The 25843-nt window shown below is 38.1% G+C and overlaps 1 protein-coding gene across 2 annotated transcripts; it reads left to right on the forward strand.

Annotated features, from left to right (window-relative positions):
* The first annotated feature begins 424 nt into the window (after positions 1–424).
* BTF3L4 (basic transcription factor 3 like 4) lies at positions 425–20015 on the forward strand. Of its 2 annotated transcripts, XM_016210861.2 has the most exons (6): positions 425–529; positions 3790–3856; positions 7460–7573; positions 14934–15135; positions 17627–17686; positions 18236–20015. In XM_016210861.2, exons 2-6 carry the CDS (start codon positions 3803–3805, stop codon positions 18280–18282), a joined length of 477 nt encoding a protein of 158 aa, XP_016066347.1. In that variant the 5' UTR covers positions 425–529; positions 3790–3802; the 3' UTR covers positions 18283–20015. The 2 variants fall into 2 exon arrangements, with proteins under 2 accessions (XP_016066347.1, XP_016066348.1); XM_016210862.2 differs by lacking the exon at positions 3790–3856 and having other exon boundaries at positions 441–529.
* The last annotated feature ends 5828 nt before the right edge of the window (positions 20016–25843 follow it).

The following is a 25843-nucleotide window of genomic DNA, read 5'->3' on the forward strand; positions in this document are numbered from 1 at the left end:
TTTTAAACTGTAAGGCTTCTTCTGGTTAAATCTATTTGTTTCTGTTGTTTTAAAATTTTGCGAGTAGAGCACTTCTCCAAAATTTTTCCTCTCTGTGTCATAACAGGTCAAAATTTCCCGTCTCTCCTCCTCAGTGTAGACTAGTTGAGTAAGACAGTGCATACTTAATGCCTAGTGAAAGACAACTGACAAAGTACACACAAACAAAAATACACGCTGCCTTTTTTTTATTATTATTAGGCTCCCTACAGATTGCAGGTACAGACACAATGGAACGCTGGAGAGACTGCAAGCTCCAGAATGCAGCGCGGCCACCTGCACCGGCCACCTTCCTATTGGCAGGCGCAGAGCAGGCTGGGCCCTGTAGTTCGTACATGCTCTCCCCGGATAGGTTGCTCTGGTGAGGGCTGGCTGTGTCACGTGGACCCCGCTCCCGCCGCCGCCGCCTCAGTCGTCTTTCTCTGTCTCGACTGAGGCAGCCATCTTGCTCTTGCCGCGTGCTGGTGTTGGAGGACCCTCCCTGCTTCAGGTGAGACCCCCGGCGGTCCCGCCACTCCACGGCCATAGGCCGCTGCGCACGGTCTCCCCCCGCCCTCTTCTTCCGACACCCGCCAACCGCTCGGGCTGCCACTTCCGCCGTGGCGCGCCAAGTGGGGGCGGAGGCGGCTAGTTTGGCCTTTTCGGTTACCGGCGGCGCAGCTGGGGGTCGGCACCTGGGGGAAGGTCCCCAGCACCACCGCCCCCTGTGGGGGCGAGCGGGCCAGCGCTGTTGCCACCCAGGTTCAGCCCCAGGAGGCGGGGGATCACCGGCCTCTGTCCTGTTACTCTTCATTATTCACAGCGGTGCTGTGAGCTGTACACAGCCAGGCTGTTGTCATCTCATTTGATCCTCCCCTACAGATAGGGAAACTGAGGTTAGCAGCCCCCGGTCCCCTAGCGCCCGGGACCGGACCGTCACCTCCTCATGGCAGCACTTGCTTACCAGTCGGCCTCCCACTCTGAGACGCTGCCCTGCCCATCTTCGCAGCCCCAGCACACTGCTGGATGCTTAGTAGGCTGTCAGGAAATGCATGGCTGACCGACAGACAGTGTGAAACCGCTAGTGAATGGTGGTTTCAGCTTCCTTTCCCAGGTTCTTGCACTAATACCATAGCTGCCCCCTCGACATTGGTAACAATAGTTACCAGTTTCTGCGCGTCCACTGTGAGTCATACCCCGTGTTATTGATCCTTTAACCTTTAACCACTTAAGAAACCCTACGAAGTGTGTGGTGTTGACACTTTTTCTGGTACAGAGGGAACACGGGTTCAGAGAAGTAAAAGACCTTTAGGGAACCCTAAGTGGTAGAACCTTGATCCTCCTGATTCCAAAGCCTGTGCCTCTGTTTAGAGAAACTCCACATGACCAGGGGAAAAAAAAAGTCGGGACTAAAGGTTGAAATTCTTTTACCTCTGTGGAAACATGATGTATGTGAAAGTGCCTACTACAATGCTTGGAACTTAGGCACTCAGTATATTAGTATTGAGTATAACCTCAGTATTGATACCCTTTCTTGAGTACTTGAGGAAAGAGCTAAAAGATTCTAGGAACCCCAAAGCCAAGCTCATTAGTCATGTGGCTTTAGGAAGTTACTTCTCCCTTCTGGGCCTAGAAAGTATCTTCTCCCTTCTGGGCCCTCATTTGCAAATCTATTAAATTGGGAAGGAGGTGCACTGTTCATAATTTTCAACCTGCTGCTGCTTGCAAGTATTTGAGATGGCCTTACATACAAGACAATAAATTACAGGTCGATTGAGGAATAGGGAAGTAAACCAGGTGATCTTTAAGGTTTAGTCCAGATTCTAAGCTTGACATCTCATAGACAGAGACCAATCCTCTTTCCTACTTGAATTCCATACACCCCAACCTGCTAATAGACGAAAGACCACCCTTCTTCCTCCCCTACTCTCTTGAGCTCCCAACCTCCCTAAAATGCTTTTTTTCTGAGATACTCCTTGAGAACAAGTTCTCTGTTGTCCTGATTACCTGAAATGGAATCTTTTCTTTCATCTGTGCATTGATATAAATAGTTAATTTTGTTGCTTTTGTTTCAGACAAGTCAGGACTCTTTATCTTGACTTCTGTCTCTTCCATCTCTTCTTGGGGACTGTCACTTGAAAATGCGGCAGAGTCCCAAAAGGTGTACCCTATGTCTAGTCCTAATATTTTCACTTAGCCCCTTTTTTTGTCAAAAAAGTCCTCAGGCTCTTCTGTTAGTTCACTACATCTTCATGGCCAATTCCTTTGAGAAAAGTGAACACTGATGCTTTTCTGTGGATACCGAGCGTAGAGATTGGGGTTTAAGTCTGTGGCACGTTGAGATTGGCACACATTGAAGACTTCCGGTTTTGTATTCTAATCATACTTCCCCCTATAAAAGATTGTTTTTAGCTGCTTGAGCATTGTGATACAGTGCTGAGCAAAGATTTAAGGAATCATAAATTCTAAATGTTATTTGATTAGGCTGAACAGCTGGGAAAACAAAGACTGTAAATAAATACTGAATGTAAAAAAAATAAATGTTACTTGAAAACTGGACTTTATTTTGCCTTAAAGCAGAGATACAGGCAGGTTAGTGCCTAAGTACAGTGTCAGAATATGGAATGTTTAATACTTATATAATCTTTGATTCTTTTTTATCTCCCAAATGAAGAAAACAATCTTTTTCATCTGAATGATGATTATAAAGAGGTTAGAAAATTGGCCAAAAAAGGGTTTGATAACAGGCTTGCACTTTATTCCATCTCTCACATCTCAGTAGTAGTCTGTTGATTCACAGAACAAGTAAAACAAAACTTTAACATTGGCTTTTATTTGTTTATATAGTGTGGAATGCTACGGCCCATTATAAACTTAACTTTTTTTCCTTAGGACAAGTATCACTGACCAGACTAGGATTCATGATTTTATAATGTTATTAGAATTTTCAAAATTAAGTTTAGCCTTAAAGAGCTTATATTTAAAAAGCCTCTTCACCTCCCCACCTCCACCCCCCAAAATTAGTATTAATGTAGCAGAGATATGTTTTTGTCAAATTGTGCAGTAAGGCATTATACTGTGTATGCAAGCATATCTTGATAAGTATTACATACTGTATCAGGGCAAGGTATTGAATGAACTCTGTGGAAAGTGCTGCAGAAGCACTGAACGTCTAAAAACCTGATTCTCTTTCCCTGTTATGAACATACCATCTGACCTTGAATAAAGGACACGACTACCTCATATCTTGACAGCTAGACAGCCTATTGTTAAATTTTTTCTTTGTCCAGCTTTTTTTCCCTTTTGTCTTCTAGTTATGGTTTACAAGGAATACAGAATGTGATTTGGGAGAAAAAATCCTACTTAAAGGTTGTGCTAATAACATTTGGTAACAGCTCTCTGCCCTAAAAATCTTTGAGGGAAAAACTGGCTTGCCTAGAGAGATTTCGTAATTGGTTAGGTTTTACTGAATGCCAAAGTACCGAATCATGCTTTTAAGGAGGGATCTTCAAATAGGTAACTGAATCCCATTCTATTTTCTATTTGTATATTCAACTCCCTCATGGTATTATTTAATTTTGGTTCTTTTAATATCTGGTTTATGAAGCTAGAAAAAGTTATTAATATTTATTAAGAATATAGACAGATTTAATGTGATCATGGTGGTAATGAGTACTGCAAACTCAGTGAACCAAGAGGGTACTGTTGCATAAACAGTTATTTTATTTTGGTAAAACAGTGACTTTAACAAATCTATTTTTCCCCCCCTAGATTTACCAACAGCATGAATCAAGAAAAGTTAGCCAAACTTCAGGCTCAGGTCCGGATAGGGGGCAAGGTGAGTGTGGCACAAGAAAAACTGACAGGAGAATGTATTATTACAGATAATAATATTATTATTATTTTGGACTTGTGGTCATTGAAAATCTAAAATCTTTTCAATAATCAAGATCAAACCACATTCCAATTTGAAAATAACTTTTCTAGATCTAAAATAGATAACTAGAAGACTTCTCTCTCTTATGATACAATGGAAATAGCCACCTTTGTTTAAATCCTCTTAACATCTGGTAGTTTTGTGACATGAACAAGCTACCCAGCCTTTTTAAGCTTCCATTTTTACATCTGCAAAAGAGAAATAATCGTACATAAGATGCTCCTAAAAATTAGAATAATATTTATAAAACACCTAACATGGTGTCTGGCACATAGTAGGTAACAAATAATAGCTGCTATTTTTATTATTATTTTAAAGATTTATTATTTATTTTTAGGGGGGGAGGGAGAGAGAGAAAAAAACATCTATTGGCTCCCTCCTGCATGCCCCCTACTAAGGATGGAGCCTGCCACCCAGGCATGTACCCTGAGCAGGAATTGAATCAGCAACCTTCTGGTGCACAGGACAGTGCTCAACCAACTGAGCCACATAGGCCAGGGCTAGTAGCTATTATTATGTTAGACTCACCTACAGGGCATCCCAGATGTTAAGGTTACCTCATCTTGATTTGATACTCTTTCAGCTACAGTATAGTTTATGGTTTACAAGTGGTTTAACGAGATATTCAAGCTGATTGTACATTTTGTTCATTGCTAGGTTTTCCTCCCAAATTCCTGCCCATATGAACATGAGCTTCTTATTCCATGTACTTTGAAGCCTAAGGAAGAGCTAGTTCTGAGCACCGAAAGTGTTTGATTCCCTTTAGCTCTCGCCCTAGGCTAAAGGAGAATATTCTACCCTTATCTCTGCCCAGTACAATCTTTGTAAAAGGAAAAGCAAGAACAGTGCTTACGTCAGACCTGGGAAAGGGTAGGTAGGACACTATGTAGCAGCCCAACTTTGTCTTTTGCTTTGATGATAGCCACAGCTCCTGGGAATGGGGACAGGAGAGGATGAAGGGAAGAAGTGCCTAGTGCTTTCTCCTTTCATAGTGATACAATTATATGACTCTGGAGTCATATTAACATTAATGTAACCAAAGTAGTCACATTGTAGCATCAGATGTAATGTACCAATGCAAAAACTAAGGATATTCAAGAACCATAGAAGATACCTAGAAAAACTTGATACAGCACATCACTATTATATATATTTTAAGCTAGGTGGTTGGCATATTCATTCATTTAACTTGTTTATTGAGCACCTACTATGTGCATAGCACATAGAAGATCAACAAGTTAAGGTTTCCTTCTCTTGACACAGCTCAACTTAGAAGAGAGACATGCTTACAATTACACTACAGAGTAATAAATGTTAAAATGAAGTACAAGGCATTCTTGCCTAGGAGAGACAAGGAAATCATCACTGAGCTGAAATTTGAAGAAAAAATGTATCACTAGGTAGACAGGTGAAGAGGGTAAGTGGGTAGGTTGGAAAGAGATTGTTATTTTCACACATTGCAAAGGCACAAAAGATGCTGAGATAACTTGGTGCTTTAATGGGATGGTTTGCTTTAGTTTGGTACAGCTAGAGTTTAGAGTATAATTTGGGGTGGGGTTAGAGTCTTATATGCCATGCTAGGAGCTGAAGATTTTATCCTAGAGGCAAGGACAACTATTGAAGGACTTGAAGACGGAAATAACAGTCATTTTAGAAAAATAGCTGCTGGCAATGTGGAAAATGGAATGAAATAGAAGTTTGCATAGAGAACAGTTGAGAAGCTACTGCTACAGTATGTGGGACACAAATTTTGGGGTTGGAATTGACATGACTGATAGAATATGGAGGATGAAGGGAAGAGAAGAGTCTGGGATGATCCCCATATTTCTGGCTTTAGAGACTGGATGTATGGTGGTACAACCAGCTATAAAACTTAGGAAATATAGGAAGAATCATTTGAGAGACTGATAAGCTTTTAGACATGTTGAATTTGAGGTGTCTTGAGTATCATTTGAGTTGAGGTATCCAGCAAGCAATTAAGCTATCCCTGAGTCAGGAATGTTTCACAAATAAATGACCATCTATGTAAATAGTCACTCATGGTCCCTCCTTCAGCAACTGGATTTCGTCACAACCCCTACTGTACTCACAGAGTTCTCTTCCACTCCCACTGGAGTTGCTGGAACTGAAGCCCCTGCCTACCCTCAGTAAGGCTGAATACTACTGTAGGAGCTACTCAGAGATTGAAACCTCCATTTCTTTCCCCTTATTCCTGCCAGGTCTCAAAAACGGTTAGCCCTCAAGATGCAGGCTGCTTTTGTTAGTGTTTCAGCTCTGCTTTAGGTTTCATTTTTATAAATTGGCCCAGGAATTTTATTTGTTATTTTAAGTAGTTTTTTAGTGGAAAAAGATATTTAGAATTTCAAAGTATCCATTTAAAAATGAGCTTATCTTAATAAATAGTATCACTTTCAACCCATTTGCTTAGGCCAAAATTCTGAGCATCATTCTAGTTTCCTTTTTTCCTCATATCTGACATCCAGTCCATCAGCAAGTCCTGTTGGTTCTTCTGACAGTCTGAGCTCACCCCATCTCCACTGCCACAATCCTCATCTCTCATCAGGACTGCTATAGTAGCTTCCTGATTGATCTCATTATAGTTCATTTCCCACAGCAACCTCACTCATCTTTTAAATTTGTAAATCTGGTCAAGTCATTTCCATGCTTAAAACCTTCCAATGGCTTTATATTGCAATTGGAATAAAATCCAACTCCTGCCTGTGGCATTCTAGGCTACATTACCTGGCCCTTGCCTATCTTTCGGATTTCATTTTCTTCCTCCTTTCCTGTCATTCACTCTGCTCTAGCCATACTGGCCTGCTTTCTCTCTCTAGACACAACAGGTTCACTCTTGTTTCATTCTGCTTGGGTCAGTCTTTCCTGTGGGTCTCATTTCATATCTCACTTCTTCAGAGAGGCCTTCCCTTAACATTCTGATAAAATAGTGCTTAGCTCCCACCCAATACTTTTATCACTATGTTTTCTTAATACCCTTATCCCATGATACAATTTGATTCTGTATTTATTGACTCTACCCTCCCACTGTAATATATGCTCCTTGAAGTAAGAACTTGATGTTTTTTGTTCCTGGTACATTGTAGGCATTTGATTCTTAATTATGGCATAATCTCCAAAGATTCAGAATATCTTAAGACTTTATTGTCAGGGTGTGGTAGATAATATAAAAAAGTTTTCCTTATAATGTTTGAAAGTTGTTATAAAGCACATTAAATTGTCTTGAAGTTATGTTATTTTTTTATTAGAAAACTTTTGAAACAACATGTTGAAATGATAAAGGCTCGATATTGGAAAGAATAAGAGCTGGCTAGAACTGACCTTCAAAAATCTTGATTAGGCTGACAAACACAACTCTGAGCATTGTTAATCATTACTATTAAGTCAGCAATTTCTTATGTGGGTTTTAGAGTACTGTGGATAGGAAGACATGTGATTGCAGTTGCCAGATGCAAGGCATGCTAAACCTTCTGTTTGGTTATTTTTCAGGGTACAGCTCGCAGAAAGAAGAAGGTGGTACATAGAACAGCTACAGCTGATGACAAAAAACTTCAGAGTTCTCTAAAAAAATTGGCTGTGAATAATATAGCTGGTATTGAAGAGGTATGATTACTTTGTAAATTGTTAAATTATGTGGACAAATAGCACATTCACAAATAATTATCCACACTTTTTAAGTGTAAAATATCACCTTAGGAGAATCTGATATTATCACTCAGATCTCTTTGAAGGACTATAGCTGTTGAATTTACTTATTGTATATAATTGGATGATTGTGCAAAAAATGATTTTAGTAGACAGTTAAAGAATTCATCATACTTTTCAGACTGAAAGTATTTGCATATATGAGAAAATTATGGAACTGCTCTTGAATTTTAATGTAAAATAAGATTTTTTTCTAATGATCTAGAAATAAAGAAACCCCAAGATTTCTTCAAATACAGTGGACTTTTTTTCCATAAGAGCACCATTCTGCTCTATAAATCTAATTATTACCTCAGCCAAGAATAGCTTTCTATAGATTAGATTTCTTACTAGTCCTCTTTCAAAAGTTATTGATTAAATGGTTTTAAATCATTTAATTATATTTTGATGATACTACTTCTCTCAAGTATGAAGCCAAAAATTGTTATTTCAAAAGACACTCAAGAAAAATAGTATCAACTACTTGTGGTGTTACCATCTAGATCCACTTCTACCTAATGATTCCATTTCTGATAGTAACCAGTGTTTAAATTTTCACTGCCATAAGTTAGATTTAATTATTTCCTTACTATGTGTGTAAGGAAATACTATGTGTGTGGTAACCACCTTTCCAGAGAAATGGAAAGTACCTGCCTTATATACTGTATTATTGAGCATCTCCCATGCAGAATTCATTATTTACACCATTGTAGATAAAAGAAATCCCCATCACTGTTTCTGAGGACATTGCTGTGTCTTCTTTTTCAGGTCTTAATGCAGGTGTTATTTCCTCCCAGAAATATTCTTGGTAGCACACATACATATTTGTGCAAAGAAAGGTTAGCTGCCTTTCCTATGTGCCTCCATAATATCCTGTTTTTACTTTTTTTATAGTATTAATTAAACTGAATTGTAAATTCCTTTTTGTTGGTATTGCCAATACAATTATAACTTCTTGTAGAGTCATAGTTCCAGAACATCACGCAAAAAATTAATGGTACATAATAGGCATGTACACATTCTCACACACACTGTATGTGTGTATGTATGTGCATTTTGTCTTCCAATCCTTACAAACTGGTTGCACTTTTATCAAGTAAAGTTCTAATCTTACTTTCTAGGCTGTCAGGATCAGTGATTTTTCTCCCTTCCCAAAGCTTAATTAAGTCCTCTTCAGAAACTTTAAAAACTGAAGGACTGTTTGGATTGAGACAAGCTTCTCTGGTCTTTTGTGTATGCATTAGTTCATTGATTTGGTGTAATAATTATAATGATGTATAGGTTTCTTTTACATGTTGCCAAAGACAAATCCAAAACTGTCAAAAAGTAGAGGGCAGGGGAGTCTCAGAGACAGTTTTTATACAAAGCCAAGTAAATAAGCAGGTTTTAGGAAGGAATTCCAAGGTAAATTCCAAGAATGTAACCCAGAACTAAATTTCTGGAAATGTTTTATGTTCTGTGACATTTGAAGATATTTGGATATGCTTCTTATTTGGTAATCTAGTTGGCTATAGTGACTGTGCTGTCACTTCCTCTTCAACAATAAGAGTGGTTCCATTTCTCAAAAACAATTGATTTTATCAGGTTTGATGAAAAATGTCACCAAAAATCTGAATCTCTGATTCAGATGGCCTAGTTGCTTCATAGAGTTTTACTATTACATTCAGCCTCTAAACTAAAGTTATTGGTTGACCCTTACCACAGTTCCTTCTTCCTCCAGCTAGAGCCTCAGGTGCCGATGAGTGGATGGCTCTGAGTATAGGAGAATATAAGGTGGTCCATTCACCTTATCATTTCACAGCAGCCTTACTTTATCTTTTAATTTCATGCTTTTACTATCTTTTTATTGTGATATATACACACACACATGGTTGAGCAAAAGTAGGTTTACAGTTGTGACTACTCGAAGCACAGAGTTTATTCTTGTATTACTTATTAGTTATTGTATTGTTTTCCATGCAAACAACTGTAACCCTATTTTTACCCCACCCTGTATATAACATAATATAAAATTTTGCCATTTAAACTGTTTTAAGTGTACAATTCATTGGCATTAATTACAATCACAATGTTGTACAACCACCACCATTATCTATTTCCAAAGTTTTTCATTATCTCAAACAGAAACTCCATACCCATTTAGCAATAATTCCATTTCCCTCTCCCTTGGCCTCTGATAACCTCTGACCTACTTTCTGTCTCTGTGATTTGACTATTGTAGATATTTCATATAAGTAGAATCATACAGTATTCATCCTTTCATTTCTGCTTACTTCACTTAGCATAATGTTTTCAAGGATCATCCATGTATAGAACTTCACTCCCTTTATAGCTAATACTCCATTGTATCGATAATATCACATTTTATTTATTCATCTGTTGGTGAGCATCTTTTGTTTTTAAAATTGCTTTCTCGCCTCAATATAAAAGTATATTGTCATTGTAGAAAATTAGGGATATATAGAAAACATAAAAAGTTACTAATATTCAACCATAATCTCATCACCCAGAAATAACTGTTAGTCTTGTATTTCTTTCCAATTTTGTATGCATATATTTTTATACATATACATACATATATCTGAGGCTAGAGAGACACAATTTGGAATCCTTTTTCCCCCAAATAACATTATATTATAAAAGTTGTTTCATATCAATAAAATATTCTTCTAAATCATCAGTCTAGATGTCTGCATATATTCTAATATGTGAGTGTATCATAATTTAACATATCTTTATTATACATTGTAATGCTTAGATAATAATAGAATCACATGTTGGACTTTTAGATATAGAAAATTATCCCAGCATATCATATAGTATAATGACAGCTGTTTGCTTTAGCTTGTATCAACAAGAATAGGTTATACTTTATACTTTAAAACTAAACCGGTGCTGAGCTTCAAAGGATTGAATGAGAAAAGTACTGACTTACGGGAGTGTGCACAAAGCCCATCATCCTCAAAATATGATATCCCTTAGAGTCACAAAACCCCAGATATTTATGGGCCTTATTCTTAAAATCTCTATTATTTCACCTCATTAAGATATAGGAGGAAGGCAATAAAAAATGAATTTTCTGATAAACATTTAAGTGCCACTATAGGAAGGAGTGGCAATAAAACTTGGATTTTAAGACAACTGTCAGTTTTCAGAACTGCAGCTACCTGACCTAGTGGGGACTTGGATACAAAAAAAATCACAAAGCAGAAAAATTGAAACCTCCTCTCTGAACTGAGAGGGCCGTTATCAGCAAGTGCTATGGAGTCAAGTATAATTTTGTGAGCCTCCTATAGCCATAAAAACTGCTGTGTAGGAATAAAACAATCATCATATTTTCCAGATAGAAGGTTGCTGTGATTAATATATGTACCCTACTTGGAAGCCAGGAAAGGCAGGGTTTTTAAAGTTTTGATAGCAGCATAATGGTGCCTACAGCAGTTGCCAGGAATGACTTAAAATGACCCTAAATTCTGTAGGGTAGTCGGGCTAATTCTGAAAGGTCAGAACAATAGGAAAAGTCAGGCCAAAGATATAGCCCAGAAGGTTCTGGGCATCTTCATTGGGGGTATTACTGGTGCTAGTTCTAAACCTTGAGATGACCCCACATTTATATTTGGGAGTTGAGGTCTGACAGCATCCATGATTTAGAATAAATTGTACAGGTGGTGTCCATTCATTCAGCAAATTTGAGTGACTATTATGTGCTGCTGGATACTTGGGAGTATACAAAGTCTAGTAAGGCATGGTCTCTGATCTCAAGGAGTTCATCTCTAATACAGTCAAAAACTTGCAAACATAATTATACTACAACAATTCTATTTCATTGTAATACCCATGAAGTAAACCATAAGTTTTTAGGAGCATCTGGCCCAAGACTTGAATAGGAATTTACAAGGTAGAAAGCAGGAAAAGGTTTTTCTAAAAAGTGAAAACTGCATATGTAAATGCACTGGGCATGAGAGGCCAAAATACTTTTTGGTAACTACAAAGGGTGTCAGCAATGTTAGAGCAAAAAATAAGAGCAAGGGCATCTGATGATTTGGACTGGGGTCTCAAAAATGCCTCCTCCATTGCTCAAGTAGCATCCTTTACTTTCAACTACCTGTTAAGTGGGGGGGGGGGACACGACACAACATTTTGACATAAAAGAGCTATTTGATTGAAAAAGGGTATAGTAGCTAGTTTAATAGTCTTTGTTTACTTGTCTGCTCCTTGCTCTTATACTCTCTGTAGATTGTATGACTTATTTAGACCAAATATCAGTAAAGTCACTGGAAAAACTGAATTCTCCATATAAAATACATGCAATTTGCTTTGTGAATTTAACAAGTTCTTTAGCCCTTCTTTACCTGTAAAAGTGTGGCGGAGGTGTCTAACTGATCAGCCCAGCAATTCATCCTTGGATAGTTTCTGACAGTTTGTGTCTAGGAGCCTTATATAACCATATCATTTGCTCAGCAGAGAGGAAGGGATGTTAGATAGAGATAAAATATTCTGGCCTTTTTACCTTCTAGTATTTTATCTTCTCCTAAAATTAACTAAATTTTCCATCCCTTTTTGGACCTTTTTATTTATGAAGCTACATTTTTTTATATAACCACACTTAAAATAACCATTAATAAATTTATTTCCCTTTCACAGTCTGAGATAGAATTCATCTTGCTTTTCACACTAAACTCACAACATATTTCAGACTACAAAAACCTAGGCCTACATCAGGATATAAAATATCACTTAACATTTAACCCTTGGAAAAGAAGCTCGAAGAGAAAGGAAAACTCATGAATTTGTTTATTCATTTTAGCCCTGGGTCATCCTCTTGTTTATTTTGTAGCCAGGAAGATATATATTATCCACATATGTGTGCTGTTTTCCTTTTGCATTCTCCAATTAGCCTATATTCTGAGGTAAATAATTCTCTAGGAGGCTTTCATGGGGCCACAGAAGTGAATTCTTATAGGCAAATAAACATTTTAAGAATGTGAATGACATCATAGGAAGGAAACTAAACAGAAAGTTAGGAAACCCAAGTTCAAGTTCTGGTTTACAAGTAACCAGCTATATGTCCTTGGGTATACTGCTTAACCAAGAGCTCTTCTCTTTAGTATTTATTTATTTAACAACAGATTGGAACTAGAAGTTAAAGAAATATATGGCCTGACTTTTGGGGGGAAAATATTGATTTCAAATCTTCTGTAATTTTAATGTCTGTAAATTTTTAAAATCTCAAATTCCAATATTTAAGACTTTTCATATCTGAAAGTATTGTAGAAATACTTTATTAAATTATGTGGTTTGGTCTTGATTTGGAACATATAGTCCTACCATACCTTTTTCTTTTAATATGTCTATTGATTTCATAGAGAGGAAGGAGAGGGGGAGAGAGAGAGAGAAACATCAATGATGAGAGAGTCACTGACCAGCTGCCTCCTGCATGCCCCTCACTGGGGATTGAGCCCACAACCTGGGCATGTGGCCTGACCAGGAATCCAACCAAGATCTCCTGGATTGTAGGTCGATGCTTAACCACTGAGCCATGCGACTGGGCAGTCCTACCATATCTTTATTCTTTTTTTCCAGAGAGAGGAAGGGAGAGGGAGAGAGAGAGAGATAGAAACATCAATGATGAGAGAGTCATTGATCAGCTGCCTCCTGCATGCCCCAAACTGGGGACAAGCCCGCAACCCAGGCATATGCCCTGACTGGGAATCGAACTGGTTCATAGGTCGATGCTCAACCACTGAACCACGCAGCTGGGCCATATCTTTATTCTTTACCTGTACTAAAATTATGTGATTGTAGAATAGGTCCAGAGCAACATCTTATTTCATATCCACGGTGCCACCTTCTTCTCAAGCCATTTCTGTTCTGGACTTTCAGCCACTTTAACATTAAACTTCCCTAACTAAACTATGATTATCATCAGAACTATATATGTTTTTTAAAGTTAATATAAACTATTTTTAACTCACAATGATATTTGTTCAGAACAGCTGGATTGAATGCTTAAGTGCAATACTGAGTGAGGGAAGGGTATAGAATTGAAATAGTGATTTTTGTCAGAAAAAATTTGAGAGATTATTTGTGGGGCTAAGTTACAGTTTTCCAGGGAATTTGCCTTTATTTTCTCTGTGTTCCAGGTCTTTCCTGAAATTTAAACGCCCCTTTCTTCCCCTTCCTTTCTGGTGCTGTCTATCAGTGGTGGTGATCACTTTTGAGGAAGAAAAGCCCCACTTCCACTCACCATGGAGAACACTCAGCGTCTCTGCTTGATTGAGACAAGGGCAGTTTTTGGATGGGTCATAAAATGCTTCTAAAGTAGCCAAGAGTTAACTTTCCTAACCTTTTTATATAATAAGCATGTTACCACCAAGGTAACTTACCCAGTGGAGTCAACTACATAGTGGAATCACATTATTTACACATTTAACGTATGCAAATTCAATTCTACTAAAACATGGAAAGTGCACGAGTGAGAGAAAAATAACATTTTAAATAGCACACATTCAACCTTCCTTTTCAATAAGTCCCAGGCTATAGATTAAATCAAATTTGAAACAGTCATTACATATAGAAAGAATGTGAGGATGGTTTTAAATGTTTCCCAGTAATTGATAAAGCATGTTCAGGTGGCCAGACAAGTGGGTGGGAGAGCTTCTTTCACATTTACAAGGGTTATTGAAGGTTGGTGAGAAGCAACACTTAAGAATTAGAGAAACTGGTAAAATCCTGTACAGAGAATGACATGATGAGAAGAATTGAAATTTTTATAAATTTACTAAGTGTTCAAAGGAGTGAAACACCTGATCGATTAAATTTCTGAGTATTCTTTATGGATTTTCAGTGGTTATTTTTACCTACACTATTACCCCATTATGGCCTGTCCCCTGAATAAGATGCTACCAAATGGCATCTGTACCAATTTAGTTTGACAGTGTAAATTGAATAAGATAATGGCTATTTCATTAAGAAGCCAGTTCTTGGCTGAGTACTACTTTTTTTTTTTTCATGTGGGCATGAACTTCTTTCTCATAGTAGAAGTCTTTGAAATTAAAATCTAGATTCTTTGACCATCCCAGCAGTTTGTGCCATCTACACCATTTTACTTTGTTGCTAGGATCTTTTTCCACCCATACCCACAACTTAGATAATTACTACCTTGGGAATGCATAACTACCAACTAAAAAAACCATAATTGGCTAAATTGTTTTCTAAAAAGATACTGTTTTAGTTGTACCTATTTTGTGAAGTACATTTTTCTTTCATAATCACACAGGTAAACATGATTAAAGATGATGGAACAGTTATTCATTTCAACAATCCCAAAGTCCAAGCTTCCCTTTCTGCTAACACCTTTGCAATTACCGGTCATGCAGAAGCCAAACCAATCACAGAAATGCTTCCTGGAATATTGAGTCAGCTTGGTGCTGACAGCTTAACAAGTCTTAGGAAGTTAGCTGAACAGTTCCCTCGGCAAGGTAGGTATTTCTTCTCCACCTTGATTAAAGAACCTAATGATTTTAAAAGGTGTCCCGTTACTGGAAGGATTTGCCTGTGTGTATATTTTACTTTTATAATGTTACTCGTATGCTTCATAATTACCTAAAAGGCAAGTGCCAGGATGTGCAGGCCACATTTTATAAACAGCCAATTGATATATTTTTTTTAATCCTCACCAGAGGATATTTTTTCCATTTCTTTTCAGAGAGAGTGGGAGGGAGAAAGAGAGATAGCAACATCGATGTGAGAGACACATGGATTGGTTGCCTCCCGCACACGCCCTAACCAGGGCCAGGGATTGAGCGTGCAACCAAGGTATGTGCCCTTGGCCGGAATCGAACCCGGGACCCTTCAGTCTGCAGGACCACGCCGTAACCACTGAGCCAAACTGGCTAGGGCGATACTCACTTCTGCTTAATGGCAGCAAGAACATAGTGTTGTACCAGGCATTGTGTTAAGTTCTGGTTTATACACACATGGAGACCACAGGGCACTCACATTCTAATGAGAGAAAGTAAGAGGATACCCAGGTATGATTTCAGTGCGTGTGCAGAGATAGAGGTTTTTCCTGGGTGCATTATAAACAGAATGGTGATGACAACTGTAGCCTGTGGCTCTGGGTTTTCCCCTTATTTCAGATACCTCTTACACACTGAGGCAATTTTCAGTCTGCAAAAGTTCTCTATCTATGACTGCAGACAGGCACAGCCCGCTTGCAGCTTCTGAGCCACTGCGCGGTCTCAGCGCAGCCCGAGCTAACTTTCCTCTCAGACTCAATCTGACTAGGCAAGAGGGTGAAGATGCATTTGTGGCTGCAGCCGTTTGGAATGATGCTGGACCCTCTAGGAAGTGCCTGAACTCACAGTCAGTGGGACCCTGAGGCCTTGTAACTCCTGCTGACCAGCCTTTGCTTGCCCTTGTGTCAGCTATTCAGGACTGGGGACAAGGCCAATGCTGGGATAGGAGGTAGGGGTTTCTGCGCTTCCCAGCTCCTCACAGTGGCGCACAGTCTGGGAGCAAGTGATGTTTCCACAGGCAAAGAGTCAACACCCACTCTTACATCATTCTTTCTTCTATGTTACTTTTAGCTGGAGATTTCTGTGCATAAGTGCTATTTACGAATTCCTGATGAATGGAGGCTTATTTAGGCCTCAAGCAGACTGGCTTAATAGGAGTTATGTTGCAGAAGGAGCGACCTGGAAAAGTTATAACAGATTATTTATTGGACCTGGAAATTTATTAGACAGTTGTGAAGAACTTATGAAATCCATGGACATAGTTTTCAGAACCCACACACATACAGTTTTTCCTTTTAAATTGTGGTAAAATATACGTAACATAAAGTTTACTGTTTTAACCATTTTAAGTGTATAGTTCAGTGATATTAAGTACATTGACATTATTGTGCACCACTTAAACAGTTTTAAAAGTCTCTTGTATTTAAAAATAGAACCATAGTTCCTTTTTCCCTCCCACCCTCCCCATCATTTGACAAAGCAGATATACCAGAACCCCTGTGTTTGTAACTGGTGTAGTATATTTAGAGTACAGGTCTTGGCTCCAAATCAGTGATGAAGTGTGGTGACAAGGAGAGTTATGTTGGGACCAAACTGCCCACAAGTCACTGTATGGTCAAAGTTCTGTGTTCCAGGAGCTAGAACTCAGGCTGATGTCATCACCATTGCTTATCAAAAACAGTACAAAATTTAGACATATTCACTTATATGGTTGAGGAATGGAGTGTATAGGTGGCCAAACAGGGAAAAAGGAGTTCTAAATAATAACTTTATTAAACTATGATAAGTAACATAACTTGAAAGGCAACAAAGTTTCCGAATTTTTTACAACTGTCATTTGAGTCCCACCTCTTTGAGTTTGCTCTACCACACTCTTTCTATCCTGGAAAAAATGCCATTTTGTCATATGAATAAAAATGCTTATCCATACAGTTTTAAAAAATATAGCATTATCACAATTATATTTTTGTTTAATCTTATTTATTGTACTTAATAGATGCAGCAACCATACATCCTGAATTTCCGAGATAGTTCTGGTTTCAAATGTGTTTTGTCACTCCTAAAAATCAAAGAGCCTATTATTTCAATGCTTATACTATATAGATACTTTCTTAAACCAAAAGAGATGGAAAAAATCTTGAATATTAATTTTTTACTTGGCGAATATAGAATTTTAAGAATAAATTATGTCTTTTTATTCAAACTAATCTGAATTACTCCATTTTGCCTATGTTTTACCTTCAGTGCCCATTGATATTGCCAACTGTATTTAGTGTATATCTAATGAAGTTAATGTTTTATTGATTTTAGTATTAAGTAAAAAATATGGCATTAGATTAGATAATATTTAGCTTTTTCTGAACAGCTATATAAGATTTAGACAGGAAAAAAGGGTAAAGTATCTGTAGATGTCTTTTTCTCAAAGACTAACTTTAAAATAAATTTTTTGCAGTGTTGGATAGCAAAGCACCAAAACCAGAAGACATTGATGAGGAAGATGATGATGTTCCAGGTAAGTGACATTTCTTTAGTTTTAAGATTTTAAATGAGATCATCCTGCTGATCTCATTTAATTCACTGCATAATGACTTACAGTTTTTTGTTGATGGTGAGCTCATGAATTTAAACTCCTTCACAATGGTGTGGATATGATCTAATGAAAAAGAATAAAAGCCCTCCCATTTAGAACTTAGAATCAGAAATTGTCACACAAGGCTTTGCTGCCTGTGTATGAATTTGGAATCACTGTGATTATAAATTTGTATGATTATTGTTATAACATTTCTGTGGGAATTTTGATTGACATATGAAAATGCTGTTCACCTTAGTATGTATAGACAGAAAAAGACTAACATTTCCTTAGTACTGTTTAAGCAAATAAATGAAGCATTATAAGTGACATGCCACCAATTCATTTATGCCCCTTGTCCTGTATACTTTCAAGCTAATTCTAGTAGCAACAGTTTTGTTTTGTTGGGATTAGAAGTTAGGAATTTTATTACCTCTTTTTTTTTTTTTTTTTTGTATCTTTAACTCATTTACCTTTTTTTTTTTTCCCCAGACCTTGTAGAAAATTTTGATGAGGCATCAAAGAATGAAGCTAACTAAAATCTTTTCTGGTTTTTGGAAGCTGGCATGGACTAGATTTAACAAATCAGCTATGTGGTTCCAAAGTTTTACAGACACGGAGAACATCAACTGTTACTAGTTCAGTAATATAAATATTTTGTATATTAATAATGCTGTTTGTTCAGCATTTTTCGGTCATTTGATTTTGCATTTTGCACTTCCTCCCAGGATCTATTCTTTTGGTCAAAATACGAAGTATGGGTGCAGTTTGGGGGTGTTTCGATTTTTGATTTTTTTGTTGTTTTTTGGGGTACTTTCAGTGTGTGTGTTTGTGTGGGGGGGTATGTGTGTGGGGGTTAGGGGAGGTGGGTGTGTGTGTGTGGGGTGTGTGGGGGTGTGTGTATGTGGATGTGTGTGGGTGTGGGTATGGGGGGGTGCGCACAGTGGAGAGCAAATTGGAAAGCAGTTCTATTTATCCTCCTCTCCCCAGTAGAAATAAAACAGATCTTTACATTTGTTACTTTTATTTTTGTCTAGTAGTGCACAGAATTAATGAAAAACGAGTATCTGGATTTCAAATCTGAGCAGATTTTTATCCTTGGAGGTTTGGTTTTCATTTGCTTGGTTAACATTTTTCATACACTTCTCTGGGTTTAAAATGTCTTGAAATATTTTCACCAGCTTCCCGCTGGCATAATGGGCAGCATGACTTTGGTGCGGTTGCCTTAGGTTCACTTACCTAGTCAGACCCAGAAGAACGTCCTTCCTAGATGCCTTTTCCCCTCTCCTTGTGGTCTCCACATGGCCTGGTCAGCCATTGGTAATGCTCTTCCTCATCTTCCGCCTAGCCTCAGAAGGATGTTCTCCATATACAGTTAAGTGAGTGCCTAATCCCTCTTTTTTAAGACTTTGCTCCCTCATCTTGAGGAATAACAGTTCCATCTTCAACTTTTTATTTCACCCTTGATTTTACAGTTTGGTAGATTTCAAACTGGAATAAGCTAGCATGTGCTTGCTAAATAATTTTATGCCAGCCTTATCCTGTATCCTAGCTGTTCTTAATAGCAGGTACAAAAATGCCTCTCTTTTTTTAGCAAGGTTGAAATTGGGAATGTCCTTTTGAATCAGAAAAAAAATAGGCCATAGACTCATCCCCCAGCACAAAAGGGCATTCTATGAAGTGTTACTGGCCTGAGGAGGATTTCTTCACCCACTCTCCTGCTCTGGCCTTGAACCTACCTCTAGATTGGATATTATTATTATAGCTGCTCACAGCATCCTCCTGCATGCTTATTAGAATAATACTTTGGGAAAAACACTGGTAAAACACAGTATTTATTTTTCACCTCCTTTCAGAGGACTTGGAGGTAAGTTGCATTCATTCATTCAAGTTTCCCTCTTGCTGTCTAATGATAAAACCTTGCATTTTGCTATATCAGCATTTGTTATAGCCAATATTTAAGGATAATATTTAGAAAATCTATCATTTCCTGGCCCATCATTAAACTAAGTATGGCTTAACCTTGCAGCATATCAACTTTGTTTCAAGCTAGGTATCTTTATTTGATATCTAAAAGTGCAAGACTAACATATCAAGAGATTTATAAACACAAAGGCAAAGCTCTTGTGTTTTGTCATCCAGACACCTCAATTTATTTTATAAATTTGTTCATTTTCCTGTTATGTTTTATATAATATATGGACTTAACTGCAAAATAAAATAACAGTAATAAAATAACAAAAGAGGATATTTCCTCTTGTGCTTCTCTTAATTGTTGTCTGCAGAATTTCCTTCTTTTGTATTTCCCCTCAACTCCCCACCCCCAAATGAATTTCAGCCCAGTCATTATTCAAAATAATGTTTCATCCATTGTTACTCTAAATGGCCTACACAGTCCAGAATTCTATTCCTCTGTCCCCAAGGGACACATTGAGGGGCAGAGAGGGTTAGGGTGGGCATCAAGTGGTTAGGGACATGTAAGAGAGGAGTGGTGTAGCAAAGGAAAAACAGAACCCTCATCTGGAAGATAGGAGACTTGGGTCCTATTCTAGACTCTGGCAATAACTATGTGACTCTGGGCAGGTCACCTAATTACTCTGAAATTCATCATTAGTCAAGAGATGTTTCTCAATGTTTCTTCCACTCCTGCAGTTCTGTGAATCTCATTCCTGAAAATTCTCAAGGTGATTTTACTATCTTTTCAGAGATACCTGTTTTTATCAATATCCATAAAGCCTTTCTGTGATACATTCTTCTTCCTCTTTTTCCCTTTTGATCACATTTTAAGTACCCACCCAGAGGAACTCTGGTCAATATTTCCTTTTATCCTGTTAACAACTCCTAATGGTTGGCCTCTCTTGTGTGCAATAAGCCAATATTCTGTTTTTAAAGGTATTTTCATACCTTCTACTTAACCGGATAAAGCATACTGAGATCCTGACTCAACCCAAAGAAATGTTCCTGCCTTCAGAGTGAGTAGGCATAGGTAAGAGTATGGATGAAACTTTTGTAAATAGTAGTGTACTTAGCATAAATAAGAATTACATAGTTTTTAAAAATAATATGAAATAGTTACTAAATACGTACTTTTTACCAAGGTAATGTATTTATTGCCAAGATAATGATAGAAGCATTTTCTAGGGAAATTTCACCTAAAATTCTTGGGCTAATTCAAGAAATGTCTGCCAACAACAACAACAAAAGTTGATTGATGGTCTTTTGTGGTTAATGCTTTCAGTTTTTGTAAAGTTTCTCATTTATCTATTTTGGGGAAACCCAAAGTAAATAGTTGGGAACTTATATTTGTTTTACCCTTGTTTTTCCTATTAACCATTGGTTTAAGAATACATCAAGCACCTTGATTTGTTAAATAACTAGTGTTTATGGGATTCCATTAAATTAATTTTAATAAGCCTACCAGAATCTTGTGAAAACTCATATTGGGATGTGTTTGGTTTGTTCCTTTGTTTTAATTCTGTGTTTGTCCCCTAAGCATGCAATATATCCATAAATAAAATTCCATGATAAGCCATATAATGGTATAGTAGAAGACGCACAGGTATTTAGATAGCGATCAGCTCCATTATCTACAATGCTGTAACCTTTCCAACAGGACTGTTGCAATGCATAACTCCAGGGACCATCATTCATATTTGTTCCAGGGAGTGTCATGTTTATAGAATACAATGTTAATAATGCCCCTGAAATAGTGCAACAGTGGCCTTGCTCTCTGAGCCTGTTTTCTCCTCTAAAATGATGCCTGAGTTAAACAGGGTTGGGGGGGCGGGTACTGGGTGGAGGGGGTCAATGGGAAAAAAGAGGAAACATCTGTAATACTTTCAATAATAAAGATAAATTAGAAAACAAAACAAACCCTGAAACTCTATACCTATTAACTCCCTATTTCTCCCTCTCCCCAGCCCCCAGCAACCACTATTCTACTTTGTTTCTATGAATTTGACTACTTTAGATGCCTCATAAAAGTAGAATTACACAATATTTGTCTTTTTGTCTGCTCATCCATCCTTGATCTCTTTAGTTCTATATACCAGGCAGTCCATTTGTCTTGGCCCCAAGAACACCATGTTCTTTAAGCCGTCTCCAAAATCCCTGTTAGCCAGACCCTCCTGCCTATCATTCTGACAATAAGCCCAGCCGCTTCTGATGGTTAAATACTACCACTGGTGGATTACTGCCATTGTTATTTAACATTTATGGAGGGATGTGCCTTAGCTTTGCACATCCCTGACATTTTTGCACAAAAATGACAGCTTTCTATTTACTAGCATTTACTCTTCTCACAGACTAATTTGCATGGGGTTGAGAAAGGACTGGATGGCCAAGTGAAAATACAATGGGTTTGGGAGTTAGACACATACTCAAAACTAGGTTTTGCCACTTCATTCGCTCAATAAACATACATAGAAGCTGCGTCACTGTGAGAGAGAGGGAAGTTGGCCCTTAGATGGCAGGCTTCCATTTTGATTAAGGCTTCTATTGTTACTAAACACTATATGTTGGATTTTAATACATGTCTTCTTAAATTTTTGCAAAGTATACCAAGTGATAAATCAAAATTCCTTTCTGTAGATAACAAAAAATGTCTGTGAAGTGTGACGTTTTGCTTTTACAAAATGAGTGCAAGAACACACTTGTATATTCTTTGTGAAATGTCAGGTTATCTTGACCATGACTGAATCCCAGAAGCCAGAATCTAGCCATTGATAAACCTCCCAGTACTCATTTTACCTAATTACACCTTACAGTGGTATTGGGGTATCTTGCCCACCCTCAGCTCCTGAAGCAAATGGGACAGCAAATAGGACAGTGAGATGTTCAGTGTCAATAAAGCTCTCTGCCATCTGCCAGAAGCACTGCCTGCCTGGACCAGGGGCCCCCCCAGCCCTGGCAGTCAGAAAGGATACCTTTATGAATTCTACCTTCCACTTGTACTATTTTGCCTTTTATTCTTTCCCCCAGAGGCTTGAGGGAGGTTGTGGGGTGTTGGCAATAAAGCAGAGCAATGAAACCCTTGGCAGTTGGTTATGAGAGTCATTTCCTTAACCTGATTGCCTGAGCCTAATAAAACAGAACTACATCCCAAGGCATAAGAATGTGAAGTTTTCCACAGCTTTGATTGTGCTCTGTACCCCAGAACATCATCCAATCATGACCTCTAATTTGCTAAACTGCATAGTCACTGTTATGTCTCGGATGACCTTGCTCAATGAATTAGAAGAATTTAATTTGGGCTTATTTAAACTCTCAAGTTTGCATATACTGATCTACAGGCACTTTATAAAGTCCTGTTTTGGAGACAAAATGGGGACATGGCACTGATTGCCCATCTGCACACATGCCCTCATCCACCCTAGCTCCTGCTTTTCTCCCTGGTTCCAGACAGAAGTTCTTGAGAGCCAGGAATTCTGTGGGTGGCGGTGTTAGTTCAAGTGCTCCAGAGAGCAGACACCAAAACAGAGATAAATAAATTCATTGGGGGTACCATCCACGGAAGATGGAGAGAAGAAGCAGCTGTAGTCAGTGGCTGAAGGTCAGATCTTTTAGTGTTCCTCTCCTCTCTGAGTCATTGTTCCTTCCAGAATAAAACTCAGCTAATCACCCCAGCATATATATTCATTATGTCTAAGTGTTCCTTTTCCTGGGTATGTTAGTTTGGGTCCTCAAAGAATCCAAGAAGGGATTAATTATGCAAGGATTTTATTAGGGGAAATTCCTATGTAAAAGAAAATAGGCAGGGAACTGGAACAGGTTGAGAGAACTGTCAAACTGCCATGCAAGTCTGACCATAAGTGGAGAAAGAAAAGGTTGAGTGGAAGCACCTAGGCTGCCTTGTAGTCCAAGGAACGTTTGGCAAAGCCATCAGGAAATCCCCAGGCCAAAGTCAATCATGAGAGGAGTCCCACATCTCCCAGAAATAGGTTTGCCTTAGTATTCCTGCCACACTCAGTAACTGAGGAGGCTAGCCCATGGAGGGATGGCCTTAATAAAAATGCAATGATGGATTTCACAGTTCAGCAGCCGGAGACTTGGTCAATTACCCTCCCTGTAGTTAGAGGTCTGCATGTGACATTCTCATGGCCACCACAGAGACATAATCATTAAAATGTTTCGTAATGCATACATACTTGCACAGGCATCTGCTTTATTTTTTATTTTTTAATCCTCACCTGAGGATATTTTTTCCATTGCTTTTCAGAGAGAGTGGGTGGGAGAGAGAGAGAGAAACATCTATATGAGAGAGAGACATTGATTGGTTGCCTCCTGCTCTCGCCCCAACTGGGGCAGAGCCTGCAACCAAGGTACCTGCCCTTGGCAGGAATGGAACCCAGGGACTCTTCAGTCCACAGACACTCTAACCGCTGAGCCAAACCGGCTAGGACAATCATATATTTTCTATATGCAAGAAAGACGAGAGCTACAAAACAAATGGTCTAAATTCTTAAAAATGTCAGTGTGATGAACTAGAGAGTTAAATGTTAAATATTAAAAGACACTAAAGAGACTTGACAAACTACATGGTCTAGGGTGGAAAAAAAGCATAAATTGTTAAGTCCTAGACTGTAAAGGATCTGAGATGTTTACCCTACTTGCACAGGTTTACACATTACTATTTTAGCATCATTACTATTGAAGGCTTAGTCTAATGCTAATCTAATATGCTAGATTCCAATTTTAGAATTTTATAAATTAATATTGTACCTCAAGGTCCCACTATGGCACCTCAAGATTTTCCACTACAACTCAAGATATGCTCTCCAAATCCCATATCCTGTACTTGTATTTTAGGCTAAGCATTCAAACTTCAATATTGTATCATTGGAACTTAAAATTCCAATCTCAAAATTTAAAACTCTAGTAATATAATTCCATGTTCTATTCTTGTGACTCCAGATTCTATTTCAGGAAGTCTAGGTTTTTTCTGAAACTGAAAATTCAACTGTTGGATCTCTAGATTTTATTCTTATAACCTGAGATTCTACTATTAGGACTCCAAGCTCCAGATTCAAAGCCTGAGATTTGAATACTGAATCCCAATATCTACTACTGAAACTGCAGACTCCATTCTCTTAACTTGAGCATTCTACAATTATAACTCAGTTGCTACTTGGAACCTAAAATTCTGGAAATACAGTATAGGCTTTACTCTCTGAATTTGAATCCTACAGTTAGATTCCACAATCACAACCAGAAATTCTACTTTAGGAATTTCAATAATGGCAATCCAAGACTCTATAATTGGAATACCAAGTTCTCCCCCCCCTTTTTATTGTATTTATTGGGGTGACACTGGTTAACAAAATTATACAGGTTTCAGGTGCACAATTCTACAACATGTCATCTGTTTATCCCTCCTCTACCCTCTTCCTCCTTCTCCCCCTCTTCCCCCCAGGGAACACCCAGTTCTAATCTGTGACTTTTATATTTTATTTTGACCTTCAATTTCTATCAAAGACTGAGATTCAAATCTTGAACTCCAGGTACCAAACTTGGTAGATTTTACTACGTTACTCCAGATTTCATTCTTGTAATCCCAGATTTGACTCTCAGTTTTCTAGCGTCTATCCAGAGGTTGGAGAGAGAGGTTTCTTGAGAATTTCCCAGGCATAATTACTTGATTATACACTGTACTGAACTGTGCTCTCAAATTCCTAGTATAACAAATACGTCAGTGAATGGAGTCCTCTGGCAATGGCTACAGCAATAGGAAACCAGATTGGCCCATGACAAAATTACGAAGTTAATGAAACTTCCTCTAGTTCCCCCCTTTATAGCTCTTCTTCAGATCTCCAGTGACCTTATGTACTCTCGTGCTTCCATCCAACCCACTTAGGTCAAGTGGCTCTCAAGAATATGTTTGAAGCCCTGGCCAGGGAGCTCAGTTGGTTAGAGCATCACCTCCATAGGCCAAGTTTGTGGGTTTGATCCCAAGTCAAGGAACACAGAAGAAGCAACCAATGAATGCACAAAATAAGTGGAACAACAAATCAATGTTTCAAATCAATAAATAAAAATGATTAAAAAAAAAATAAAACCATTCTCAGCATCAAGTCTTGTTTAAAAAAGAATCTATTTGAAACA

This window comes from Miniopterus natalensis, chromosome 9 (assembly GCF_054644295.1).
Source record: "Miniopterus natalensis isolate mMinNat1 chromosome 9, mMinNat1.hap1, whole genome shotgun sequence".
Lineage (NCBI taxonomy): Eukaryota > Metazoa > Chordata > Mammalia > Chiroptera > Miniopteridae > Miniopterus > Miniopterus natalensis.